The sequence below is a fragment of the Notamacropus eugenii genome, chromosome 4 (genome assembly GCF_028372415.1).
Source record: "Notamacropus eugenii isolate mMacEug1 chromosome 4, mMacEug1.pri_v2, whole genome shotgun sequence".
Taxonomy (NCBI): domain Eukaryota; kingdom Metazoa; phylum Chordata; class Mammalia; order Diprotodontia; family Macropodidae; genus Notamacropus; species Notamacropus eugenii.
In genome coordinates this window covers 237,369,732-237,395,861 of record NC_092875.1, presented here as the reverse complement: position 1 = coordinate 237,395,861, position 26,130 = coordinate 237,369,732, and the positions used below count along the sequence as shown (strand labels likewise).

The following is a 26,130-nucleotide window of genomic DNA, read 5'->3' as shown; positions in this document are numbered from 1 at the left end:
AAACTGCTGTTTAGAACCATAGTTATGAAACAGTGAATTAGTTAAATGAGTAAAATTGCTCCTTTTAGAAGAACCAGGTAAATATCATGGGTGTGTGTGTGTGTCTGTGTGTGTGCGTGTGTGTCTGTCTGTGTGTGTGTCTGTGTGTGTGTGTGTGTGTGTCTGTGTGTGTGTGTCTGTGTGTGTGTGTGTCTGTCTGTGTGTGTGTGTGTCTGTGTCTGTGTGTGTGTGTGTGTCTGCATAACTTTGACATTAATGAGGTTACAGGTCTAGATAACATGGAAGAAACAAGATCCATCTCCTTTCAACCCAGACTTCGCAGATGCCCAGAATTTAAGGCCACTTAATTAAGCCCATACTGGACAGGAGTCACTCAGTGATAATGGCACCAAATGGTCACTGGCTTTTACTTGAAGATTTCTAGTGAGAAGGAACTTCTTCTTTTCTCCAAGACAGTATGTTCAAATTTTGGAAAGGAATAAGTTTTAGGGAGTTTTTCTTAACGTTGATATGTGATTTTACTAATGAGTCTACTCCCTCCAATGATGCAGATTAGAAACAATTTAGGACCTCCTATTACGTTTATTTATTATTTCTGGCGGACAATCCTGTGAGTAGATGCAGCTGGCTGAATCAGGACCCAGCTGGCTGGGTAACTCAACTCCTCCTGTCCTGTCTGCCTCCCCCTCCCCTTCCTTCTCCTCTCCAAAGGATGGTAAATTTGGATGGCCAAAAGATGCCCAGTTGACTTGGGTTTTATTGGTCCCTCCCCTCCCCTTATTCTGCACTATGAGACTGGGATGCTAATGGGCCCCTGCCTAAGGGCTCTCCTGGACCCTCCTAGCTATAGAGTGATTATCAATAGTAACTGTTGCTATTTTCGAAGTCTTTGTTTTTCTTGGTCTTATTAAAGCAGCCCTGCCCTGGCTACTTCCTAAACAGGCCTGTTCAATGAATGGGAGTTGCCTCACCCTGAGTGAGTACCTGCAAAGACCTTGGTCTAAAGAGGCCAAGGTCTCCCAGTGCATCCTGGATCATCTCCAGTCATCCTGATGAATATCTGGTCACTGGGTTCAGATGGCTCTGGAGGAGAAGTGAGGCTGGTGACCTGCACAGCCCTCCCTCACTCAAAACAAAGTCAAGTGTAAGTCATGTCATCATTTCTCTGATGGCATGGTCTTCTTTGGCAACAAAGGATGAACACGATCCTGTGAGTAGATGCAGCTGGCTGAATGCTAGCTGGGTACCTCACCTCCTCCTCTCCCGTCTGCCTCCCTCTCCCCTTCCTTCTCCTCTCCAAAGGCAGGTAAATTTGGATAGACAAAAGTTGCCCAGTTGACCTGGGTTTTACTGCCTCCTTCCCTTCCTTTCCCCTCCCCTCTCCTCTTCCCTTTCCCTTGTCCTCTCCCAAGACCTTAAACCTAAGGGCTCCTAGCCCTGCCTAGCTTTACAGTGATTATCAGTAGTAACTGTTGCTGTTTCCCACCCAGCCTGATGTCTTTGTTTTTCTTCACATCATTAAAGGGGCCGTGCCCTGGAGACTTCTTAAACAGGCCTATTCAATGAGTGGGCATTGCCTCACCCTAACTGAGTATCTGCAAAGACCTTGGCCTAAACAGCCCAAGATCCCCCAATGTATCCTGGGTCATCTCCAGTCATCCTGCGGAATATCTGGTCACTGGATCCAGATGGCTCTGGAGGAGAAGTGAGGCTGGTGACCTGCACAGCCCTCCCTCACTCAAAACAAAGTCAAGTGCAAGTCATGTCATCATTTCTCTGATGGTGTGGTCTTCTTCAGCAACGAGGGACAAACACAATTATTTCTGGTCTCTTATAAATAAGTTTCCTAGATTCTTCATCAGTTATCCCTTCCTCTTTCTTCATGACCAGCCTGTTTTTTCCTGATCAAAAATTCTCTCTACTGACAACTTTTACACTATTCCTCTCCTATAATTTTTTCATTAATAATATATTACAAAGACTGATATTCCATGCCTCACAGGTGTAGAGCTATAAATCTTATTTTTTCCAACTTCCATCCACTGACCTTAGGTCTAAATTCTTAAGATGAGCCGAACAAGTCTAATCCCTTTAAGTTATAACTCCTTAAATATGTGACATCTTAAATATCCACAGTTTCTTCAGTTTCCCCCTATATAATGGTCTCTTAATTCTCCCACCAGGTTTCAGCCTCATCTAAAGGTCTCCTTTTCTGTCAAAAGATCACAGAAAGAATATAGAATAACTCTTACTGACTTCCCTGGGGAACTATCAATTTGAATGTGAACAAGGATAGAACTAGCTTCTCTAGGCTGACACATACATTGTTAATGTGTATTGAGTTTGCAATTCACCATGACTCCCAAATCTTTGTCTCATGCATTTAGGATAGTATTTTAATTACAGTTCAAAATGTATATTTCATATCTTAACTGGAAATTTTTTAAAACATTCTTTTACTGTCATCCTAAAACAATCTGACATACATTTATGTGGGAAAGTAGTTTTTTGATAAGAATACAACAGCTGAATTCAATACAAAAGTTTAAGCCAATTTATAGAAATTCATTTATAACCAACTTTCAGGAACAGATTAAATCTGTTCCTGAAAGTTCGTGATAAATGAATATCTATCATTGGTTATAAATGAAGTTCTATAAACTGACTTAAACTTTTGTTTAAATCTGTTTACAGATTGAATATGTAAAATGTTACTCATCTGTACATTAAACAAAAAAAAAATTCTAATAGCTTAAAAAAAAGGTTCAAAAAAATCCCATTCAAAATTGAGTGAAATAAATGTTCCATGGGCAAAACACAAAATATGCAACAATAAAAGGTTCAAAGTAGTCATAACAATGTTAAAGTTTTAAATAAAAGCAAAGTACTAAACCAATCATTCTCTCCTTCTATAAATCACAGTTTGATTATAAGACTAAAATTTTTCCTAGAATTTTTCTGAGCCTCAGCATTTAAAGCCAATTAAGACATCATGTGCATAACACCTACTATCTACTATTCTGTCCTACTGGAATAATTCACATTAACTAGGCTTTCAGACTAGAGTTTCTTCACTTGTAAAATGAGGAATTTTTACTAAAGCATCTTTAAGATTCCTTCTACCTTTAAAGCCCAATATGCTGTGACCTCCAGTTGGCAGCATGACAGAAAATAAAAAGAACTTAATTGGAAATCACATCACAGAACTGGGTTTAAATCATGGGTCTGCCACTTAACTAACTATAGTTAGGTGGGCCTCATTTTCATCATCTGCAAAATGAAAGGGTTGGACTGGATCACCTAAAAAAAACACTTCAATCTTTAAGACTCCATTGCTCCTAGCATGTACGTCTAACATATTTATTAATAGTATCTTATTAGATTATTCTCTATGATATATCTGAAATATCTATGATCACTTGAAAACTACTTTTATGAAACAATACATCAAAAGGTCATTTCTTTTAACTTTTAATGTGTTTATCAAGACTAAGTCAAAACTTCTTTCTGCACGGCATCTATTAAAATTATGTTGCTTTCATTTTTTTATTATTATGAAAATGAACTGTGCCTGGGAGAAAAATGATTTCTGAACTGAAGTCATATGATTTCAATGATTTAATGAATTACACAGAAGCTCTACATGCTGAGCATAAAAAAAATTAAGGCCTTTTGATTCACTGATTTTTAAAATATACATCATCCTGAGAAAGTTCAGAGATGTGATTATTAATCAAAATGTTACCTTAAAACCTAATCTCTTCTGTTAGCTATAGCATTGGGATGACATTTCTATTCTGCACAATATGACTGAGATAAGAGGAAAAGGCAAAACTGTGTTGGTGTTGTCAAGGACTGCAATGGCACAGCTGCTTTTGGAGGAAAAAAACCAACGATGATGCTATCAGCATGCAAGAAACTCTAGCGACGGCCTAAATGGAAAATGTATTAGCATCTCTCTAAAGCTGGTGAGTCACTTCTAGCCTGCATAGTCTACCCGCTTCTGAATAGATGAGAGTGTAGGGACTAATCACACTTAGCAAAGCTCATGTTAGTAAATGAGATCAGTCTCATTTTGCTTGACTTCTCAATAAATCAGGGACATTTTATCCTTGGAATTCTATAAAGGGAAGAGCCTGTAGCTCCAGTTAGTACGTTCTCCATTACTAACAATGCATTCTATATATTAGGCTTCATGTTCACAAATGCAGGTTGCTATCCCTACCCACAAGATGGCAAATGTGATGACATCCTGGAAATGGAAGCAGGTTGGGGCGCAGAGTACAGAATTAGTCATCTAATGATTTATTATTTTACCTTTATTCTTTGGTCTTCTACATCTACAACAGAGGCAACACGAATTAAACTGGGATTGCGCTTATCCACTGCTTCAAGTTTCATATTCACCAGGAATCCATGAGGCTTTCGCTGCAATGAATGTGAGAGAGATGATAAAAAACCAACAAGGCAATCCAAAGTCAAAAAGACAGCACAAAAATGAAGTCAGTGTGCTCTTTAAATTAACACTTGGATTATTTTAGAAACAGAGGAAATTAGACACATAGATACTCTGCCCTGGCAAAGGAAATATTTCTTTGTGAAATTCATTCTAAGAGGAGGTACTGAGCCATGGTTAACATTGTTAATGACTTTGAAGGGACTTAAAGGGTCATCTAGTCTAACTCATATATTTTATAGAAATTAAGGCCTAGGAAAGTTAAGTGATTTACTTACAGCAAGTCATACACCTTGGGGGGTCTGGATTTGAATCCAGATTTCCTGACTCCAAATCTAGCACTCCTTCCAGTGTCCAGTTTCATCATGGCAGAAAATTAACCTAAACTAACTAGTCAAATGGATGAAAGTCAATGCTTTTTTGTTAAAAGTTACTTAAAATGTATTACATGCTATTTTAGCTAACCACCTTGTAAACCATTGATGGGTATTTATTTGAAATACTGAGAATATTCAGACACAGGATATTCCAGCCACAAATTTATTTAATGAGATAGTCCATCAGAATCTTTGATCTCTTCAAAGTTTATCTAATTATTTTTGTCATGTGTGTTTTGCTTTTCCTTCTTATAAATACCTTGCAATTTGAATACTATTGTCTATTCTCACTTTGCAGTATTGTAACGAGAAACAAAAAATAAGGAAAATGCACAAAGAGAAACTCTTACAAAAATTTAATTTAAAAAATCTGAACAAAAACAATAGTATTACAATTAACAAAATATTAATAGATACACATGTATGCATTAATATGTATATATGTACGCATGTATTTGTATTATGTATGTTTATTTAAAGGGGTGAGAAGTAAGATGATTTCCCAGATAAAATCTCCTGTCCCAGAAAACTATTCCCATATGTCTTTTCTTCTCTCATTAGACTGCAATACTGTTCAAGAATGTTTAACCAAACAAGGTACAGATGCCTTCTAAGAGACAAAACAGGTAATTTCAGTTCCGTGAAACTAAAAAAGCTTTTGCAAGAAGAAAATTCCTACAACTAGAACAATAAGGGTAGGTATTGACTGAGAAAAAATAGTTTTTCAATCAAATATTTCTGATATCCAAGATTTACGGACAAGAAACAGAAAAGAGGGGTAGCTGGGTGGTATAGCAGATAGAACACCAAACTTTGAACCAGGAGGACCTGAGTTCAAATATAGCATCAGACACTTTGACATCAGATACCGTGTGATCCTGGGGAAGTCACTTAACCCCAACTGCCTTTCAAAAAATAAAATGAAATAAATACAAGGCATTCAAGGATAATTTATCAGCTTTTTCCAGTGACACAGGAAGTGAGAAATGGGAAGAAGAAACTTCTGGCTTAGAAGATGGAGAAGTTAAAATATTTGCCCACTGTCACAAAGTCAGTGTGTGTCAGAGGCACGACATGAACCCAGGACTACACCCATTACACCACACTGCCTTTTCGCAACTTTTAGAATATGGAACATGTGGAGGATGTGTGCATGTGTGCGTGTGTGTGTTTTAAAGTGATGAAAGTAGGAGATGAAAATTTATAGTACTGAATTACCCATTATTCTAAGTAACAGAATGATACAATAGACAAAATGCTGGTTTTTGCATCAGGAAGATCTCAGTTCAGATTGCACCTACAAATCTACCTCTGGCTATGTAATCATGGCCAGATCACTTAAATTCAAGTGAACCTGAGTTATTAATTTGTAAAATGGAAGCAGTAAAGGACCCTTTCAGCTCCAAATCGATTATTTAAATGCTCATTATGCTATTCGTCAGATATTATTTTGGGCAAGTCACAATCTCTCTTGCCCTCAGTTTCTTCATCTGTACCTATTCCATCCAATTTCCTTTCATTTCTAAGATCCCTTTAAGTCCTCCTTATGAAATACGTGATCTCAGATAAGCAAATTAATGATTCAAGTCTCAGTTTCTTAACCCTTGAAACAAGATTTGTTGTACTATGTAATCTTGAAGGTCTTTTAAAATTCATCCTATGAGTTAAGCATCAGAGTCTGACCAACACCTCAAATTCAACAAGTACAAAAGTGAAAGAATCATTTTCTCCTCAAAGACTGCCTGCCTCTTACCTTCTATTGATGGTACTACCATCTTCTAGCCACCTAGCCTGGAAATGTTTGCAATATCTTTGGACACACCCCATACGCAATCTGTCCCTTCTTTTCCACTCCCACTGAAATCACTCTTTAGTTGATCATAACTTCACAAATAGCTTATTACAGAAGCCTGTTAACTGTACATCCTAAGGCCAATCTCTCCACTTTCCCATTTTCTCTCCAATCAATTAATCACACAGTTACCTTAATGTACTGCTAGGATGATACCACTCCTCTATTGAAAATCTTTTAATGAATCTTTGTTGCCTTGAGCATAGAATACAGTCATTAGCCTGGTATTTTATAGATACTCCTTGTGGATGTATTTTACTTACACCCCCGATCCATAATGTGGTTCCTATACCTACTTCTAGCTTTCTCTCATACAATTCTCCTTGATGTATTTTATATGACAGTCACTAACCACTGTTCTTGTCCTGTTTTCTTTCTTCTTTGTTCTGCTGCACTACCTGGAAAAGATTCCCTATACCAAGTATCTGACCTTTTAAATCTTTCCCTTTCTTCTAAATCTTTCTTCACATCATCTCTTCCATAAAGTCATCCCTGACTCTGCCCACAGCTACCTGCCCCCTCTTTGATAACACAGTATAATATAAAAGTTCTCAAATGTGATCGGCAAACCTTTGGAGGTCCTTGAGATCCTGTTGGAGAAACTGTGGGACAATAACACGAAGACATTAGTATCAAAATATTATTGTTCAGTCATTTTCGTCATGTCTAACTCTTGTGGACTCCATTTGAGGTTTTCTTGGCAAAGATACTGGAATGTTTTCCCTTTCTTTTCCAGTTCATTTTATAGATGAGGAAACTGAGGCAAACAGAATGAAGTGATTTGCCCAGGGCCACACAACCAGTAAGTGCCTAAGGCCATATGTGAACTAAGGTCCTTCTGACTCCAAGCCCAGCACTGTTATCTACTGAGTCATCTAGCTGCCGATTAAAATATTAATGCTTATAAAAATTCTCCCCTTTTCCAACTACATGTGCATATGAGACCATATTTTCCTCATAGACTTGAACCAAAACAACTTACCACAACAAACTGAATGTAGAAGCAGATTATGAGAATCCATCTGTCTTCTAAAAATCAGATATTAAATTTGCAAAAATGTATAAAATAATGCCACTCATTTCTCAATTTTTGTTTTGAAAAATATTGCTAATTTTCACATAAAAATGCATTTATGTTAACATATAATAAGTTTATTATGCTTTTTAAATGAATTAATAAATATTTTAAAAATTCAAATGTTTTCATTTCTAATGAGGTAATTATCAATAGACAAAACACATATAAACAAATCTACCAGACCCACAACAATTTGTAAAAGTGTAAAGAGATCCTGAGACCAAAAAGTCTGAGCACTTCTAGAGTGGTGGATATGGCACTGGACTTAGGCTCCGGAAGACCAAGGCTCAAATCCCACCTCAAATCAATACTAGTTGGGCAACCTTTGGCAAGTCACTTAAATCTTTCTTGCCTCAGTTTTCTCATCTGTAAAATGAGGAAGTCAGACTCAATGGTGTCTAGGAGTTCATCTAGCTCAAAATGTATCACTCTATTGCTCTGTAACTTTTGCAGGGCTTTCTATTTAGAACACTTTTTTTGCCCTTATAGTCTCCAGGATTGTAATAATTATGCAGATTCTTTATTCAATTGCAAGCTGTTGAAGGGCTTTGTATTACCAGGGCCTTGCACTTAGTAGGTGCTTAGATGTTCACTGAACTGGATGGATCCTTGTTATAATTCTTTCAGAAATGTGACTGACTAGCATACTGTCTGACCAAGTAGAGCTATCTCTATTCAAAGTATTTGACTCTATTTGCTCTGGAGTGGGCAGTTAGGTGGTGCAGTGAATAGAGCATCAGTGCAGGAGTCAGGAGGACCTGAGTTCAAATCTCACCTCAGACACTTGACACTCACTAGCTGTGTGACCTTGGGCAAGTCACTTAACCCCAAATACCTCATCATGGGTCATCTCCAGTCATCCTGATGACTGGATTCAGATGGCTCTGGAGGAGGAGTGAGGTTGGTGACCTGCACAGCCCTCCCTCACTTAAAACAAAGTCAAGTGCAAGTCATGTCATTATTTCTCTGATGGCATGGTGTTCTTTGGCAATGAAAGATGAACCCACATGCTCTGGAGTTATCTAACTCATCATTATAAACATCAATTATTTTATAACACAGTAACAATAATAATAATTGTAATAATTTTACAATTATTTTACATTATTTATCCCATACTTTGTCCTTATTAGATCATAACAGATCATGTTCAGATGTGGGCACCACATTTTATGATGGACACTGAGAAACTAGAGAATGGAAAAATGAAGTGAAAACCGAATGATGAAATTCATTTGACTTGAGTATTGGTTGAACAAACATGAGATGTTTAGGAGGAAGAAACAAAGATACAGATGGGACATGATAACTGCCTTCAAATATGTGAAGGGCTGGCATAGAGAAGAAGTATTAGACTTCCCTTGATTGACTCCAAACAACAGAACTGAATGAATGGAAGTTGCCAAAAACATTTAGGTATGATATAAGGAAAATGTTCCTAAGAAATATGAGCTAACCAAAAGTGGACTGGGATGTCTTGGGAGTTAAAATATTTGGCCTCACTGGAGGTATTCAAGAAAAGGCTGGATGATTGCTTGTTGAGCAATGTTATGGGGCAGAATCCTGTTCAAATAGAGGTTGCACTAGAAGGTCAAATTCTAAGATTTTGTGGTTGAGGTCAATCTATCCTGACTTTAAATCAATTCACTAAATATTTCTTAATCACATTCTATGTACACAGCACTGGGGACAGAAACATCAACTAGGACACAGTTTTGGCCATGAAAGAATTTACAGTACAGGATGTTCCAAAAGTCTTAAGGTAAACTGAAGTCATTAAAGTTTAAATATCCTGTATAATGGAGGGATTAGACATACACATAAATAACTGTGATACAAATAATAATGTGGTAGGCATATGGGAGAAGTCTAGGCAAAGTTTTATGAGGTGGGTGTGTGTGTGTGTGTGTGTGTGTGTGTGTGTGTGTGTGTGTGTGTGTGTGTGTGTGTGTGTGTGTGTGTGTGTGTGTGTGTGTGTGTGTGTGTGTGTGTGTACGTACATGTAGAGAGAGAGAGACAGAGAGAGAGATCATGTCCAACTGATCAGGAATTAGCCAAACCATCATGGCAACAGTGCTAACTGGTGATGACAAAGAAGTGATGTCAAGAAATTGTAAGGGGGGAGAGAGTAACAACGTAGTTTGAAGAAGGAAAAGTCATAAAAATGAAAGAGTCAGAATGACAATAGGGGATAATCTAGTTTAGCTGGAATGTAGAATATAAAAACAGGAACACAATGACATATGGGTGGTTATGTAGAGAGGAACCAGACTGTAGAGGATCTGGAATACCAGGAAAAAGAATTTGTAATGTAATTCAAAGATGCTTAAAGCTTTCAAATAAGGTAAGTGATGGGACTAGAGAAAGTTAGAAAAAGCTTATGTGGTCCATTGTAACCATCATGAGACATGCATCAGATCAGAAGAATGTAGCCTAGAAAGCTATGTTCTTTTGGATAAAAGTACAAACTAATTATTTCCTATCAAATGGTTGTTTTTCTTAAAAGATAAACGCATGGGGAAAGAAATATAGTTAAGGAATCCTTTACACTGGTTTTCCAGATGACTAAGTGCTCCTCTCCCATCCCTACCTTGAATGCTTACCTTTTGGCTATCTTTTTCAGCAATCCAGAATTTTAAATCCAGGATGTTCTCCCTTCCCTTGAAAACTGTGACACTATTATCTCTAGGTTCTACCCCAATCTGCATGACCATTCTAACTTAATGCCTTTTGCTGACTACTAAATAGGACCATCCCACAGTATTCTCTCAGGACTATACTTCCTCTTCTCTCAGCCTACTCTCTTGCTTGATGACTGCATCAGTTTCCATGTATTTAATTATCAGCTTTATGAGAAGAGTGCCCAAATGTACATATACCCAACAATAATTTATCTCCTAACTCATTTTACACTGTCAACTGCCTGCTGGGAACCTTCGCTTGGATACAATTAATTTTCTTACTGGAAAACCTACATTCCTTCAATAAACTTGCCAATTTCTGTTGAGGGCATTTTTCATCTTTGTAGTCACACAGATGCAGAAATTTGGAATCATTTTTGATTATTTCTTCTCTCTCATTATTCCTCAAATTGAGTCAGTCATCGAGTCTTGTCAATTCTATATTAAAAATGTCCACTAGATCTATGGCTCCCTTTCTGCTCTTACACAGTAACCACTCTAGTTCAAACTGAGGCAAACAGGGTGAAGTGACTTGTCCAGGATCTCAGAACTAGTCTGAGGCTAGATTCGAACTCAAAAAGATGAGTCTGTGCTTTATCTACTGCACCACTTACCTGTCCCAAACCTTCGTTACCTCTCTCTTAAATTACTGCAGTTTCCTAGAATCTCTGACAGATTCCCTTATTCTAATCTCTCCTTGCTCTTAATCCATTCTTCACACAGCTCCACTGCTAACTCAAAGATCTGACCATGCCATTCCTCTATCCTAGAGATTTTAGTGAACTTCCTATTTATACTCTAAGATAAAATACAAAATCTTCAGCCTGGCATTTAAAGAGCACTGCCTTCTAGCTGCCATGTATCTTTCCAGGATTCTATTACTTCCCTTCAGACACACTCTATTCCATGCAAACACTCTTGCTAACTCATCCTAGTATATGACACTCTAGTTCATCTCTGGGCCTTGGGTCCCCATATGTGAAATGCACTCACATCTTATTTGGCTAGACTCTATAGTGTCTTTCAAAGCTTGTTTAAAGTGCCATCTGCTGTGTGGGAGGCTGTTCTTGACCCCAGGTTAGCATGCTCTTCTTTTTGAAATTATGTGTTGTTTAGTCGTTTTTCAGTCATGTCCAACTCACCATGACCCTATTTGGAGTTTTCTTGGCAGAGACACTAGAGTGGTTTGCAATTTTCTTCTCCAGCTCATTTTACAGACAAGGAAACTGAGGCAAACATAGTTAAGTAACTTGCCCAGGGTCATACAGCTAGTAAGCGTATAAGATCAGATTTGAATTCAGGTCTTCTTGACTCCAGGCCCAGAGCTCTATCAAAAGTAATTTATCTGTACACAAGCTTCATGGTCCAATAAAACATAAACTTCTTGAAGATAAGGACTTTTTAACTTCTACTTGTATCCTCAGCGCTTAACACAGTGTCTTCAACACAGAAGCCAGTGAATGTTTATTGAATTCAGTTGTTAAAACTGACTTCTTCAAACTTGTCAGACAAAATGCAATAACTAACCAAGTTTAGTTTAGTTTTGTTTTTTCTGGAGAGGGAGAGGTTGGTTTTGGTCAGAACTTGTGATTCACTAGTACAGGCAACTCCCAGTTCATATATGCACTCCACTGAAGCACCTCAGCAGCACTTTTGTAACTTATAATGGTAAACACTATAAAATATCTGGAAATCTGCCTGCCAAAACAAACCCAGGGACTATATGAACACAATTACAAAACACTTTTCACACAATGTCAGATCTAAGTAAGTGGAAAAACATCAATTGCTCAGGGGTAGGCCAAGCCAATATAATAAAAATGACAATTCTACCTAAATTAATTTACTTATTCAGTGCCATACCAATCAAACTATCAGATAATTATTTTCTAGAGCTAGAAAAAAATAATATCAAAATTCACCTGAAAGAACAAAAGGTCCAGAATATCAAGGGAACTAATAAAAAGAAATGCTAGGGAAGGTGGCCTAGCGCTACCAGATCTCAAATTGTATTAAAAAGCAACAATTATTAAAACCACTTGGTACTGGCTAAGAAACATAAGGGTAGACCAGTGGAATAGATTAAGTACTCAAGAGTAGTCAATGAATAGCAATTTATTGTTTGATAAACGCAAGGACCCTAGGTTCTGGGATAAGAACTCACTGTTTGACAAAATTGCTGGGAAAACCAGATAACAGTGTGGTGGAAACTAGGCACAGACCAATGCCTAACATTGTCCGCAAGAATAAAATCCAAATGGGTACATGATATAAGTATAAAAATTGACACTATAAACAAATTAGTGGAACAAGGAATAGTGTAATTATCAGATTTATGGAGAAGGGAAGAATTCTTGACTAAACAAGAGATAGAAAACATTATGAAGTGCAAAATGGATAATTTTGATTACATTAAATTGAAAAGCTTTTGTACAAACAAACCCAATGCAACCAAGATTAGGAGGGAAGCAGAAAATTGGGAAAGAATTTTTCAAACTAGTGTCTGTGATAAAGGCCTCATTTCTAAAATATAGAGAGAACTGAGTCAAATGTACAAGAATACAAGTCATTCCCCAATTCATAAATGTTCAAAGGATATGAACAGGCAATTTTCAGAGGAAGAAATTAAAGCTATCTACAGTCATATGAAAAAAATGCTCTACATCACTACAGATTAGAGAGATGCACATCACACCTATCAGATTGGCTAACATGATAAAACAGGAAGATGATAAATGTTGGAGAAGATGTGGGAGAGTTGGACCACTAATTCATTGTTGGTGAAGCTGCGAGCTGATCCAGTCATTCTGGAGAGTAATTGGACCTATGCCCAAAGGAATACAAAAATGTGCATACCCTTTGATCCAGCAATACCGCTTCTAGGACTGTATACCCAAGAGATCATAAAAATGGGAAAGGGTCCCACATGTACAAAAATATTTATAGCAGCACTCTTTGTGGTGGCCAAAAACTGGAAATCAAGGGGATGCCAATCAACTGGGGAATGGCTGAATAAATTGTGGTATATGAATGTAATGGAATACTACTGTGCTGTAAGAAATGATGAACAGGAAGACTTCAGAGAGGTCTGAAAAGACTTATATGAACTGATGCTGAGTGAAAGGAGCAGAACCAGGAGAACTCTGTACACAGCAACAACCACAGTGTGCAAGGAGTTTTTCTGGTAGACTTAGTACTTCATTCCATTGCAAGGACTCAAAAAATTCCCAATGGTCTCTTAAGGCAAAATGCCTTCCACATCCAGAGCAAGAACAATGGAATTCAATCGCAGAATGAAGGAGATCATTTTCTTTTGTGTTGTGTTTTTGTTTGTTTTATGATTTCTCCCATTCATTTTAATTCTTCTATGCAACATGACTAAGGTGAAAAGATATTTAATAGGAATGTATGTGTAGAACCTACATAAAATTGTATGCCATCTCAGGGAGGGAGTGGGGTGGCAGGGTAGAAGGAGAGGGAGGGAGGGGAAAAAAACTAAGATATATGGAAGTGATTGTAGAACACTGAACAAATAAAAAAATAAATAAAAATAAATTTTAAAAAATTTGTCTAGCATGAGAGCACATACATACACATACACACACACACACACACACACACACACACACACACACACACACACACCAACCATTTCAAAAGCTTTGATTGGTACTGCAGAAGACTGAGTAGTTTCCAAATAGTCTGTCCAAGAAAAATTTTCTGGATCAGGATGACCTGTAAGAGACAAAGAGAGAGAGAGAGAGAGAGAGAGAGAGAGAGAGAGAGAGAGAGAGGAAGGGAGGAAAGAGAGGGGAGGGGAGAAGAATAATTATCATGAGACCACTGAGACATTAATCTTTCTTACATGTGCTACATAATATTTAAAACAACTGTGGTTAATAATGACATAACTATTCTTTTACCAAAATAACAGTGCTATAGGGGCAGCTGGCAGAGCAGTGGATAGAGTACTGGGCTGGGAAGCCAGGAAGACCTCAGTTAGAATCTGGCCTCAGAAAGTAGGTGCATGACCCTGGGCAAGTCATTTAATTTCTTTCTGCCTTAGTTTCCTCAACTGTAAAGTGTAGATAATAACAGCACCTATTTCATAAGGTTGTTGTGAGAATCAAATGAGATAATATTTTTTAAAAGCATTTTTTAAAAAAATATTTTAAAATATTTTTTAAAGAGGCACTTAGAACATTTCCTATTCACTCATCTTGTAACTAAAAGAAGTTTTAGGGAATCAATGGGAATCTTACTAGGAAATTCAGCAGCCCCTCTTAAGCAATAGCATTTTCCTCCCAAAACAGTAAGATCTTTGCTATTAGAGCTTAATATAATTTTAATTTCATTTTTTAGAAAGGAATTCAAGCCAAATTTTAAGCAAATTGGCTCCTAAAGATTAAACAAGTTCCTGCCAGATTTGTGACAGTCTTCAATAAAAGATTTTAGAGAATACCACATTGAAGTGAATTTATGAAAGTGTAAAGCTTCTTTAGTAGGGAATCCTTCTGGATTTGATTTAGACTTTATACTGGAAATCCTCCATGTTAGTAGCAGACACCACGGAAAAAGCTGTTTTACACTTTGTTTCATATTAATGATCAGAGAGTCATTGAACAAAATTCATGTATTTTCGTCTTTCAAAGTATGATTTTAACATATCCATGGGAAATACTTTGTTGGAAGAAAACCTTTGTTAGCATTTTGCTGTACTGATTCAAATGCTTTTTAAATAATTAAACAAAAAGTACAGTGAGAATTTTGTATTTTCTATATCTTTCAGCTAATTGTGTGACCATAAAAATGTGACCTTCCATACATTTCAATTTTCAAAAGCTTACCTTTGTACGCCTCCTCCAAAGTTAGGACAGAAGATCACTGATTTTACAGTCAGAAAACCTGGGTTATATTCCTAACTCTAACATTTACAAACCATATGATCCTTTCTGTCTCTGAGTGCATTTTTGTGATTTAAGTTCTTTAAACTGACCTATTTTTTCTATAAGTTATCTTATCTCAAATCTAAAAGAACTGAAATATTTTCTAGGGGAAACCACATACTGTTTTACTTTCAAATTCTGTAACTGCTCTCAGAAGAGCAATTAGCTATAAGCTGTGACTGATAAAGCAAATACATTTTTCCGACAACAATGTAATTGCAACCATAAAATACAATTTGATACAAAAAATCCATAGGCTTAAAATTATGACAGAAAAAATCTCATTGACTTTTAGGAAAATAGCTATAGTTAGCAGATCATTCATCCAAAAATTCTTAGAAGAAAATCACCAATGTGGACACTGCCTAATCTTTCTTATGAGTTACATATACTTAAGTCAACAGAAACCTAAAAGGAATGATTCAGGCAGTCCTAGTCTAAGGAATGCCTTAAAAGACAGAGTTTGAATGATAATATGGGAGAAAAAATAAGCGTAGGAAAAAGTCCTCTTTCAATAATTTTTGAGATGCTTTTTGCCATTTCAAACGTATAGTTTTATAATTTTCTGTAAATTCAACCAGATTAGATGAGATTTGATTTTATTAAATTCCATTCAATGCAACAAGCATGTTTTAAGCATCTACCTATATAGAAGATGAAAAAAATAACTGTTGATTTTAATTCTGTCATGTCCTCAAGGGTCTCATATTCTACTAGAAGATAAAATAAATTAAAAAAAACATAATTTGGATCTGAACAATAAAAATTTTTGCTATAAACTATTACCTAATCTTTGGAACTAAAATGAATTTTAGCATCAGATTAGGAAACCAGAGACCTGGGTTTAAAACCCACCTCTGCCCTTTACTACCTGTATGACTCTGGGCAAGTTTATTCACATCTCTCTGACCCTCAGAATTCTCATCTGCAAAATAAAGAGAACTTCGATGACCTTCTAAAATTATGATCCTTAATTCATGGAGGATTTTGTGCAAACGTCAGGGACCAGATTTCAGATTTATTCCAATGAATCAGCCAAATAGATAAATGTGTCCAACTGCCTTTGCTATACATATGGATCTTCAGATTACCATTGTTGTCAACTCTCGAATTCCTTTAAACTGAAGAGAACAGCTCAAATCCCATTATGTGGAGAAGCTTAGTCTCATTTAGGAAGACTGAATGGGACACTGTCTCAAGATAACCTTCTTCCCTGTGCAGTCCAGAACAGAATGTGAGATGATGTTCTCATTGTGGTATCAAATGGCATAAAAAATGAGCTCTTAGCAGCAAGGGGCACTACTCTTCTGAGAGTAAATTAAGACTTAAGGACACCTTTCCTGGACCTTATCCTCAGGCAAAAGGAATTCAAGATCATCATTAGTAAGCAGGTTGCTATGGAGGGAACTCCCTAAGGCTTTTAAGAGCAGAAAAACAATAGGCATTTTCTCCGATTTATCCTAACTGCTAAGACAAAGAAGTCATGAGAAATAGCAAAAGCCACAGAAATATGGAAATTATTTGTTGCCACTCATCTCAAATTGTTAAACATTTATTAAGCCCTTATTATACGCAAGGTGGCAGAGTGGATAGAGTACCTGCCCTGAAATCAAGAAGACTCATCTTTCTGAGTTCAAATCTGGTCTCAGATACTATTTATGTGACCCTGGGCAAGTCACTTAACTCTGTTTGCCTCAATTTTGTCATCTGTAAAATGAGCTGAAGAAAATGGCAAATCACTCCAGTATCTCTACCAAGAAAACCTTAAATGAGATCACAGAAAGTTGGACATGCCTGAAAAAAGACTTAACAAATATATAAGGCACCAAGCTAAGTGCTACGGATATGAAGAAAGGAAAATAAAAAAAGTGTGTCTTCTCAAAGAGGTCAGAGTGTAATGAGGAAGATGATATGCAAACAACCATACACAAACCAGATGATAAATTTGAGATAATCACAGACAAGGCACTAGCATTATGGAGGAATTCAGGTCATTTCGGTATCACACATGGCTTCTAAGACACTAAGATTCTAAGAAATAAGCATTTACTAATAAGCACCTACTGAGTTGCAAAGCAGAATGACAGTAGCTCCAAAGAAACATGAGATGCTGGAATTGAGAGGCACCTTCCTCCCAAACGTCCATGTGGTCTATTTGTGCCTGGCCCATGCTAGAGCCTTCCGAGCTTATACTTGTCTGATCAGACACACAAAGAACAACAACCAACAACCGACTACATGAAGCGGATGTGAAAAGTGATGTGAATGAAACAGTCCCTACCTGCAAGTCATCTGACCTCTCAGCCTCAGTTTGCTCATCTGTAAAATAAGAGGATTAAACAATATGACCACTAAGGTCTCCACAAGCTCTAAGAACGTATCGGGGTCTCACTATCACTTCCTACACAATGCTTGGCCTCTCAGCTGGTCTCCACCAGACCCTCTTTTAAGCTGTTCTCAGCCTCAAAAGTGACCCCAGATGTTCTCCAACTGATGAGATACCAAAGGGGAAGTGAGGAGTGGGAATTGAGATATCAAGACTTATAAGAGAGGAAGGAAGAGAAGTTTCTCTGCCTTTTCTTTGTTATTACCAATATGAAGTTTAAGATTCACTGCCTTCACATTGTTCTCATTTTTGTTGATCTTGAAAGACTGTATATCCTTTTGTCTAGCTGTGAGAAGGAAGGTTTTCATTTCTTCGATACTGCAGGGTATAGCAATGGCCAGATCCAACAAACAATGCACTGTGATTGCCAAGTAGTCGTGGAAGAGAGAAAACCGCAAACTTGGCAGCTTTTAGTTTCCTTTTTTTAAACCTAACATTCTATGGAGCCTTAGTGGAGAGTTTCCAGCCTATCTGAAACCAAACTAAGGTATGGCAGTTAGAGGAAGGCACCAATTCTCCCCCTCAATGGCAAAACAGAGTTGAGCCCAATAATTTATTTTCACAAACTAAGGGATCCATTTTATTATTCACATCCCTCCAGGGTTCTAGAGTCTCTGCAGTATCAGGGTTCCCCCGCCATCATTCTGTTCTTGGCTCATGACAACAATGAGGATGACCTTGTTTCTATCTCCTTAATGTGTTATCGAAACTATTTCTAGATTTTCTCAGTGCCAAGAGATGAGGGTAATGAACTTCAACTCAAGTACCAAATTTCATCCCCTGGGGACAACAAAAGCAACGTGTAATGAGTAGGGAGGGTAGTCATTCTCAGCAGAAAAAGTGGAATATCTTGCTAACTCCAAGTAGAACAACTATGTATATTTTGAGACCTGACAAAATCGTCAGCTCATTTTAAAGTGGATTATACTAAAGTTAGCTTTAGCCATTTTTTACAGAGATATAGGGCAAGGGACTCAATATAAGCCTGATTTATCTAAATCATTCTGAGTAAATAATTACTTGTCCTGGAAGATCTTCCTTGACACATGTAACAAGCTTAAATATCTTCAATTTCTTAGTGAATAGTCATTTTTCATAAAGTCCTTAGAATTACAAAGTGAACTTCTGGATGCGTTCTGGATATTTTTAGAACAGTAAGTCCACCAGAGAACAGTTGATACAGGATCTGTATTTAAATCAAATGTTACATTTTTTTCCCATGTGAACCGTTATTTAAATACCATGCTAAGATTAAATAGATAGCTCCCATATACTACTTATTTTTTTTGTTGTTGTGTGCCAGATGCAAAAATGGCAAAGGCATTAATGGATCATTTCTTCAAAGGATGCTATAATGAATAATGTGTCAACTCTTTGATCAACTTTGTGGCCTTTTAGAGGTCCTTTGAAAAAGTTCTCATTAATTTAGCTTGTCTATTAAGAGACTTCAAAATGAGCTTGGTGAATTGAGTCTGAGCTTTTATACTGGGTCACAGATTAAAAATTAAAAGGGATATTGGAGGTCATCTAATTCAAGTCCTTCCATATACAAGTGAGGAAACTGAGGCCCAGAAAGGTTAAGTAAGTTGCTCATTGTATCAACAAGGACCCTGACATATGCAGGAGGGCCTGATGTACAGGTTTTTTGATCTGCTTTTCTAAAAGGAGAGCTGTTTTTGAGGGGTCAACAATCACTTTAATCAAACACATATATCATTCACTTAGTTCAGGGGAAAAAGTCTGCACTCTGAACTTTAGAGAAATAAAGATCAACACAACAGACAGGGCTTCCAGCTGCCTGATCATAAGCAACACATACATCACAGAGCAACAGACAGATAACTGTCTGACCATACATACATAGTTAACAGAGAGAGAAGCACCAACATCTGGGTGTTCAAAGCCGGTGGCTGCTTAGTGGCTTCTCAGAGTCTCATGTGGCACGCAAACCTTCTTCCAAAAACTAAGCCCCTAAAGTAAAACCTCACCTCTGAGTCTTTATTATACACTTTTCAGAGCAGAGGGCATCACAACCCTGGAGAACCAATGCTTCATCAGAAAATTAACAAAAATTAACAAAAGGTGTGGTCTTCCCCTACTCAAGCTTCCCTTAATGGGCAGGCCCATCAGTGAGTGAGGAAGATCTTTAATCTCGTTAGCATTACACTCATGGTCACACAAGTAGTAAATATTACAGGCAGGACTTGAAGTCATGTCCCATGATGCCAGAGTCAATGCTGTTGCCTCACATGGCTCTTCTTTTTTTAGATTTCCATACATTATGATGTACTTGACAATGCTACCAAAATTAACTTGGATAGAATGATGTGTGTGAACACACAATGATAAAGTTAGTTATTACAAAGCTGTAACTGCCTAGCTACCATATCATGGTGACTACTTCGTTTATAAATAATAATAATTTACCACAATTTCACTTAAGGTTTTCCTCACAACAGCCTTACTATAGGTGATATTATTATCTCCCTTTTGTGTGGCTGTTGTTCAGTTGCTTCAGGCATGGCTGATCTCTGTGATCCCACTTGGGGTTGGTTTGTCATTCCCTCTCCAGCACATTTTACAGATGAGGAAACTGAGGCAAACAGGGTGAAGTGACTAGCCCAGGGTCACCCAGGTAGTTAATTTCTGAAGCTAGATTTGAACTCAGAAAGATGAATTTTCCTGACTCCACAATCGATGTTCTATTCACTGTACCATCCAGCTAACCATCTCCATTTTAAAGATATGGAAATTCAGGGTCAGAAAGGCTAGCCAAGACATGTGCTGACTAGTTAGTTAAGTGTCAAAGGTGAGATTCAAACCTTTGGCCTTCTGCTGCCAAAGACACCTTCATCTTTCACTGTCATCCAGGAGCTCTCACAACATTTCCCATTCTGTATGGTCACTAATTGAAGCACTGTTTGTTTTCAATGACTTTCTACTTTGCCTTATAATCTCATAATGGGGGGATGTTAACAGAGGGAGTGGGAAGATTTCAACCACTGCTACTAAAGAGAGTAGTTGATACTATTTTGTTTTGTTGTACTTTTGCTGCTGCTAGAATTCACTTTCCACATTCCAAAATACACACTGGAGTCTGCCATTCACACCGAATCTACAGTCCAGACACAAGGGAGGACCCACTTACCTTGGGGTGTGGTCAGGGTTCTTGCATTTTTCTGACACCATCCAACTGGTTGAATAAAAGGGCTATCAATATCACACCTGTGAAAAATGTATAATATGACTTTAAAACTAATTCAAGCTAGAGAAAGAGTTCAAGATTGATGACAGATATCCAGAGGAATTATCTTGAAATAAGAGATGATCAAAAATAGCTTTACATATGCCACTTTGCATTAAACATTTTGTAAGTTGAATAACTGTGCCTTAGTAGGCCATATCTTATTTGAAGTCTCACAAATTATTCTATAACACAAACCACTAACAATGCTCCTTCCCTGCCTCAAACCTGTATTTTACACGATGCTCTCATTTTATTTTACATTCACAGCACAATCAAGATTTGTACAGGTTCAGGCATTTTTGGAAGCAGCTCTTTTACTTATATATTACATTCTGGGAAGGAGTGCTAGAAAATTATTTAAATGACAACCTCTTATTTATTTAGGGTTGCAGCTCAGGAATATCATCCTTCCTTTCTAATGCCATGTGAGCTTAATGTCCTGATATGATCTATGTTCTCTGCTTTCTTTAGACTTCTGAAGAACCCACTACTACTTATTTTGGATCTTCCCTAACAGGTAGCAGAACTACCTATCAAAATCTGGAGGGAAAATAAAATAAAATTCTAGAGTTCTCTTTATGAGAATGTTCTCTTTACTAACTAGACATATTGTAGCAAGATGACCTAAACTGTACACATTAATTCAAATATGACATCATCATATAGTCTATGACAGAATATGGGGAAAAAATAAGCTCTATAATCAACTCTGTCTCAGAAGGAAGAATGAAAAAAAGCAGCCAACTTTTCCCATGCTTCTATTACCACTGAGTATTCAACTTTACTTGAATTTGTATCACACTTGATTATCTTTACCAGTAAAATGGTGTACTCGTGTGTCTCACTGAAAACCTTACAATATCTAGCCAGAGGGCTTCATGCACTGGCTGGGCACCCAATGTGCTGACCCTCTCCAGGACACTGTAAACAGTTCCCAAACTGATGGGAGGAATCCATCATTCTCCCAGTTCAGTGCCTGGATATAACAGGGAAGTCACAACATTTTACATTAACAAGGACAGGTTTTTCACCAGTAATCGTAGCAGTCATCCCAGTTGTCAAAGTGCACAAGTAGGCGATCTCCAACAATATCTGTGATCGTGGCCACACACACCAAGGAAGGGTTCTTCCTGTCCACTGCTTCAAGCTTCATTCCTATCCGAAATTCTTCTGCAGGGGTTCCAATCTAGCAAAGCATCCCCATGGAAATGAATTTAAAAGAAAGCATAAAAGAGAACTAAACTAATATGTTTTAAAAGTATCATGATTTAGGCAGCATTTCATCCCTTACTCTCTGGAATAAGGCTAAGAATATTCCAGTGAAGATACAAATATGCTAGTATATCTTATAAAGCTATTATAATCATGTGAAACTAGCTTTTATTTTATGACTTCTTTTTGTTAATCATTTTTGTAGCATTTTGAGGTTCACACAGCACTTTAAAAATATCTCATTTTATCCCCCCAAAAAATCCTGAAGTATTTATGATAATATAAATTATTATTACACCCATATTACAGATAAGGAAACTGAGGCTAGAAGAGCATATGTGACGTACTCAGAAAAAGTAAGATCTGAGGCTAGGTTTAAAGTTTTCCTGACTCCAGGACCAGCACCACCTACCTGGTGGGTTATTTTTTTCTTCATGTAATTATCTTTCCCTGCAGTTCTGACTCAAATTAGATTTAAAAAAAAAAAAACTTTAAGATTACTGAAAGCAGTAGTGACTTGAAAAAACAACTAAAACGAAAGTTGCAAAATGTGTAAAGCATATACTTCAGTCACTTCAAAACAAAAGTTGAATAATGTGACCAATTCTGTGGACTCCCTCAAAATTTAAACTGCATATCCAAAAATTAGTGGGAAAGTTTCTAGCATTTGCTCATTACTAGAATTCATTTCCAGGTTTCAGCAGGGCACACTTTACCCACATATAAGCTCTATGCCCAGATGAAACTGCAATGTAATTTCCAAAAACGGTTTTAACAACATACATGCCATTTCTGAATTCTGAGGTCCGTGGAAAACAGTGGGCCTGGAGGCAAAAGGAAACTATCTGTATCAAAGGATCCCTGGATGCTCTCATACATGACTCACCAAATCTTCACCAAAGCTCTCTGAGGCAGGCAGAGTAGATATTAGTGTATTCATGCCAAACAAAAGGAAACTAATGCACAAAGAACTCAGATGACTATAACCAAAGACATTCAACAGGTTGGACGTAGAACCAGGAAAGAGACTCGTTTACCTAACTTCCCAAATGCATTATTTATACTGTGGAGAGGAGGGAGAGAGGACAAAACCTGTGGCCTTCAGGCCACATGTGGCCCTCTAGATCCTCAAGTATGGCCCTCTGATTGAATCTAAACTTGACAGAACAAATCCTCTTAATAAAAGGATTTCTTCCGTAAAACTTGGACTCAGTCAAAAGGTTATACCTATGGACCTCAAAGATCATGTGTAGCCTCAAGACCACAGGTTCCCCATTCCTGTAGTAGGCCATTTAGCCTTCAATGCATGGAAGGTGCTGGTAAAGCCACTGCTGCAGATTAGAAGGCTGGCAATGTACCTTGGCATTTCCCTTCTCACCACGTATGGTTTTTTAAGGTAGCATGAAAAGAGTGATGGCACAAGGAAAATCCTACCTACCCCCTTCACAGAATCTATTCCCTGAATGTACAAAATCTGGTGGATCCTTTCTCCTTCTATTCAACTCAAAAGCAGATTTTCTTCTCCATTGCAAGTCTCTATCCAAGACATATGTACCAATGGATTAAATGAACTACCCATTCAACTTCATTTCAAAATCTGAGTAACATGCACTCTCAGATCCTGCCGTTGTTCAGTCTTTCTTCAGTCATGTCTGACTCTTTATGACCCCACTGGGATTTTCTGGGCAGATATTGGAGCAGTTTGCCATTTTCTTCTCCAGTTCGGTTTACAGATGAGGAAATTGAGGCTAATGGGGTTAAACAATTTGTCTAGGTCACAGCTGTAAGTGTCTGAGGCCAGACTTGAACTAAGGAAAATAAGTCTTCCTGACTTCAGGTCTGGCACTCTATCCACTGTACCACCTAGATGCCCCTTCTGTAGGATCCTGTGATTTTATATAAGTAAGACTAGCATCCTTTAAGAGACATAGCTAGAGATGCTCTCTATTGATAGTAAACTTTTCCCATTTATAATTTGCTCAGGACATCCTACGTGACACTACCAACACCTTCATCAAAAACATATTTCCTTACTTTCTACTTTGCTTGTTAGTGATCACTGGAGGATCCCTGAACAAAATTGTTACGTTGATTGCATCTGTCTGGGGATTTTGTTTAATCTTGATATAGATATAGGTGGCACAAGGCTGGAGAGGAGAGTTCTTAAAGCTGTACTTTGCTACTCTAGAAAGTCAATTTACTTCTTAATCAACAAACAATAAACACAGTAGGATCTTATATTGTCTAACGCTCTCGGCCAAGTTTAAACAAATTATATATAAGGTACAATTAGCTGTGGAAAATCATTTGCCAAATTTTGGCCTTCACCTTCTTGCATTTTTATCAATATGCTCATGGGCCTATTGATTGGCTAATAAATAGATAATTTTCATAAAGGCTTTATAGGGAAAAGAAAGTTATTATGTCACATGGGTCAGTAGTTACTAATACTTTCAACATCACCATTTTGGAATAATAAAGTAATCCATGATATTTCTGATATTTTAAACCATCCTCCTGCCTTGAGGTACCTTTAAAATCCATTTTAATTTATTTCCTAATTATATCACCTCTAATACAGACTGCTCATACTCAACACAACTTGACAAACGTGACCTATGTGCTATTCTTATCTTTAACTTTTTAATTTCCATTTCCTAATATAAGATCTTATACTAATAGCCTCAATGTGGTGATTTCAATGTAATTTATGATGATAACAGATTGCTCTTTCATTACATCTTTCTCCTATTGGATTATGCTTAACCTCTTACTTTGGGAATAGTTGAACAAAGTATGGTACCTGAATATAATGAAATTATGGAACAGATGATTTTGAGCGAAACTTTGTAAGACTCATAACAGGAATCATTTTTAGCATACTTATGAGTTGGTCATTGTCTTTTGTTCTCAAAGAGGACCAAAATGACACCATCAAACCAACATAAGCTCAGAATGCTCTTCCACAGGTTGGGCACAAATAATCCACATGAACATTTTGGATAGATTCTCTAAATCTACAGATCTTGTGTTTCTTTCAAGCTACTTCAGTTCTGCTTTTTTAATAGAGCACAGTGCCAGGATAGCCCACATCACACAGTCAGTTCCAAAATTCTTCAGCGAGACCAGGATACAAGTGTCCTTGTATCACTTCTGACCACCACGTGAGCATCTGCCTCATGTGAGTTCTCAGTAAAATAGTCTTTCAGGCAAATGTACTTTTGGCATTCAAACAACATGGCCAGCCCATCATAGTTGTGTTCTCTGCAGTAGAGTTTGAATGCTTGACAGTTTGGCTTGAGAAAGGGCCCACGGTCTGGTACTTTATCCCACCAGATGATCTTCAGAATCTTCCTAAGACAATTCAATGGAAGTGATTCAGTTTCCTGGCATGGTGCTGGTAGACTGTCCAGGTTTCACAGCATACAACAACGAGGTCAGCACAATGGCTCTGTGGACCTTCAATCTGGTAGTCAAACACCTTTTCTCTTGCAGACTTTCCTTTGGAGTCTCCCAAACACTGAACTACAATTAGCAATGTGTAGAAATATCTTTTCTAGATACATCTGGTCTACCAGAAAAATCTACACTGGTTGGAAAAACACACAAACCTCATAAATAGGTCAATTTGCAGTATGAGCTATTAGGAATGAACAGGTTTTAAAATGAGACCTTTAATTTTTAAGTATCCTCAAAAGTAATCCCTTTTACCTCTGGCTCATTTATTTTCCATATTTAAATTATTCTATTAAGAGAAACTGATATCTCTCCAGAGAAATGGTTGGTTTTTAAAGTGGAGGAAAAAAATGAAAGGCAAAAGAATTCTTAAAGAATCATCAACAGAGGCAGCAAGGTAGCAGAAGTGGGGAACCTGCAGCCTCAAGAGCACATGTGG

General features: G+C 37.4%; 1 protein-coding gene across 3 annotated transcripts in view; it reads right to left on the bottom strand.

The window, feature by feature from the left end:
* The window catches only part of L3MBTL4 (L3MBTL histone methyl-lysine binding protein 4), a 511,255-nt gene that overhangs the window by 294,500 nt on the left and 190,625 nt on the right, over positions 1 to 26,130 (bottom strand). For all 3 annotated transcript variants that reach the window (XM_072604270.1, XM_072604272.1, XM_072604271.1), the window contains 4 exons: positions 22,055 to 22,209; positions 20,925 to 21,001; positions 14,094 to 14,179; positions 4,318 to 4,428 (listed from right to left, as the gene is read on the bottom strand). In XM_072604270.1, coding sequence (XP_072460371.1) covers positions 4,318 to 4,428; positions 14,094 to 14,179; positions 20,925 to 21,001; positions 22,055 to 22,209 — 429 coding nt within the window. The remainder of the gene's footprint in view (positions 1 to 4,317; positions 4,429 to 14,093; positions 14,180 to 20,924; positions 21,002 to 22,054; positions 22,210 to 26,130) is intronic.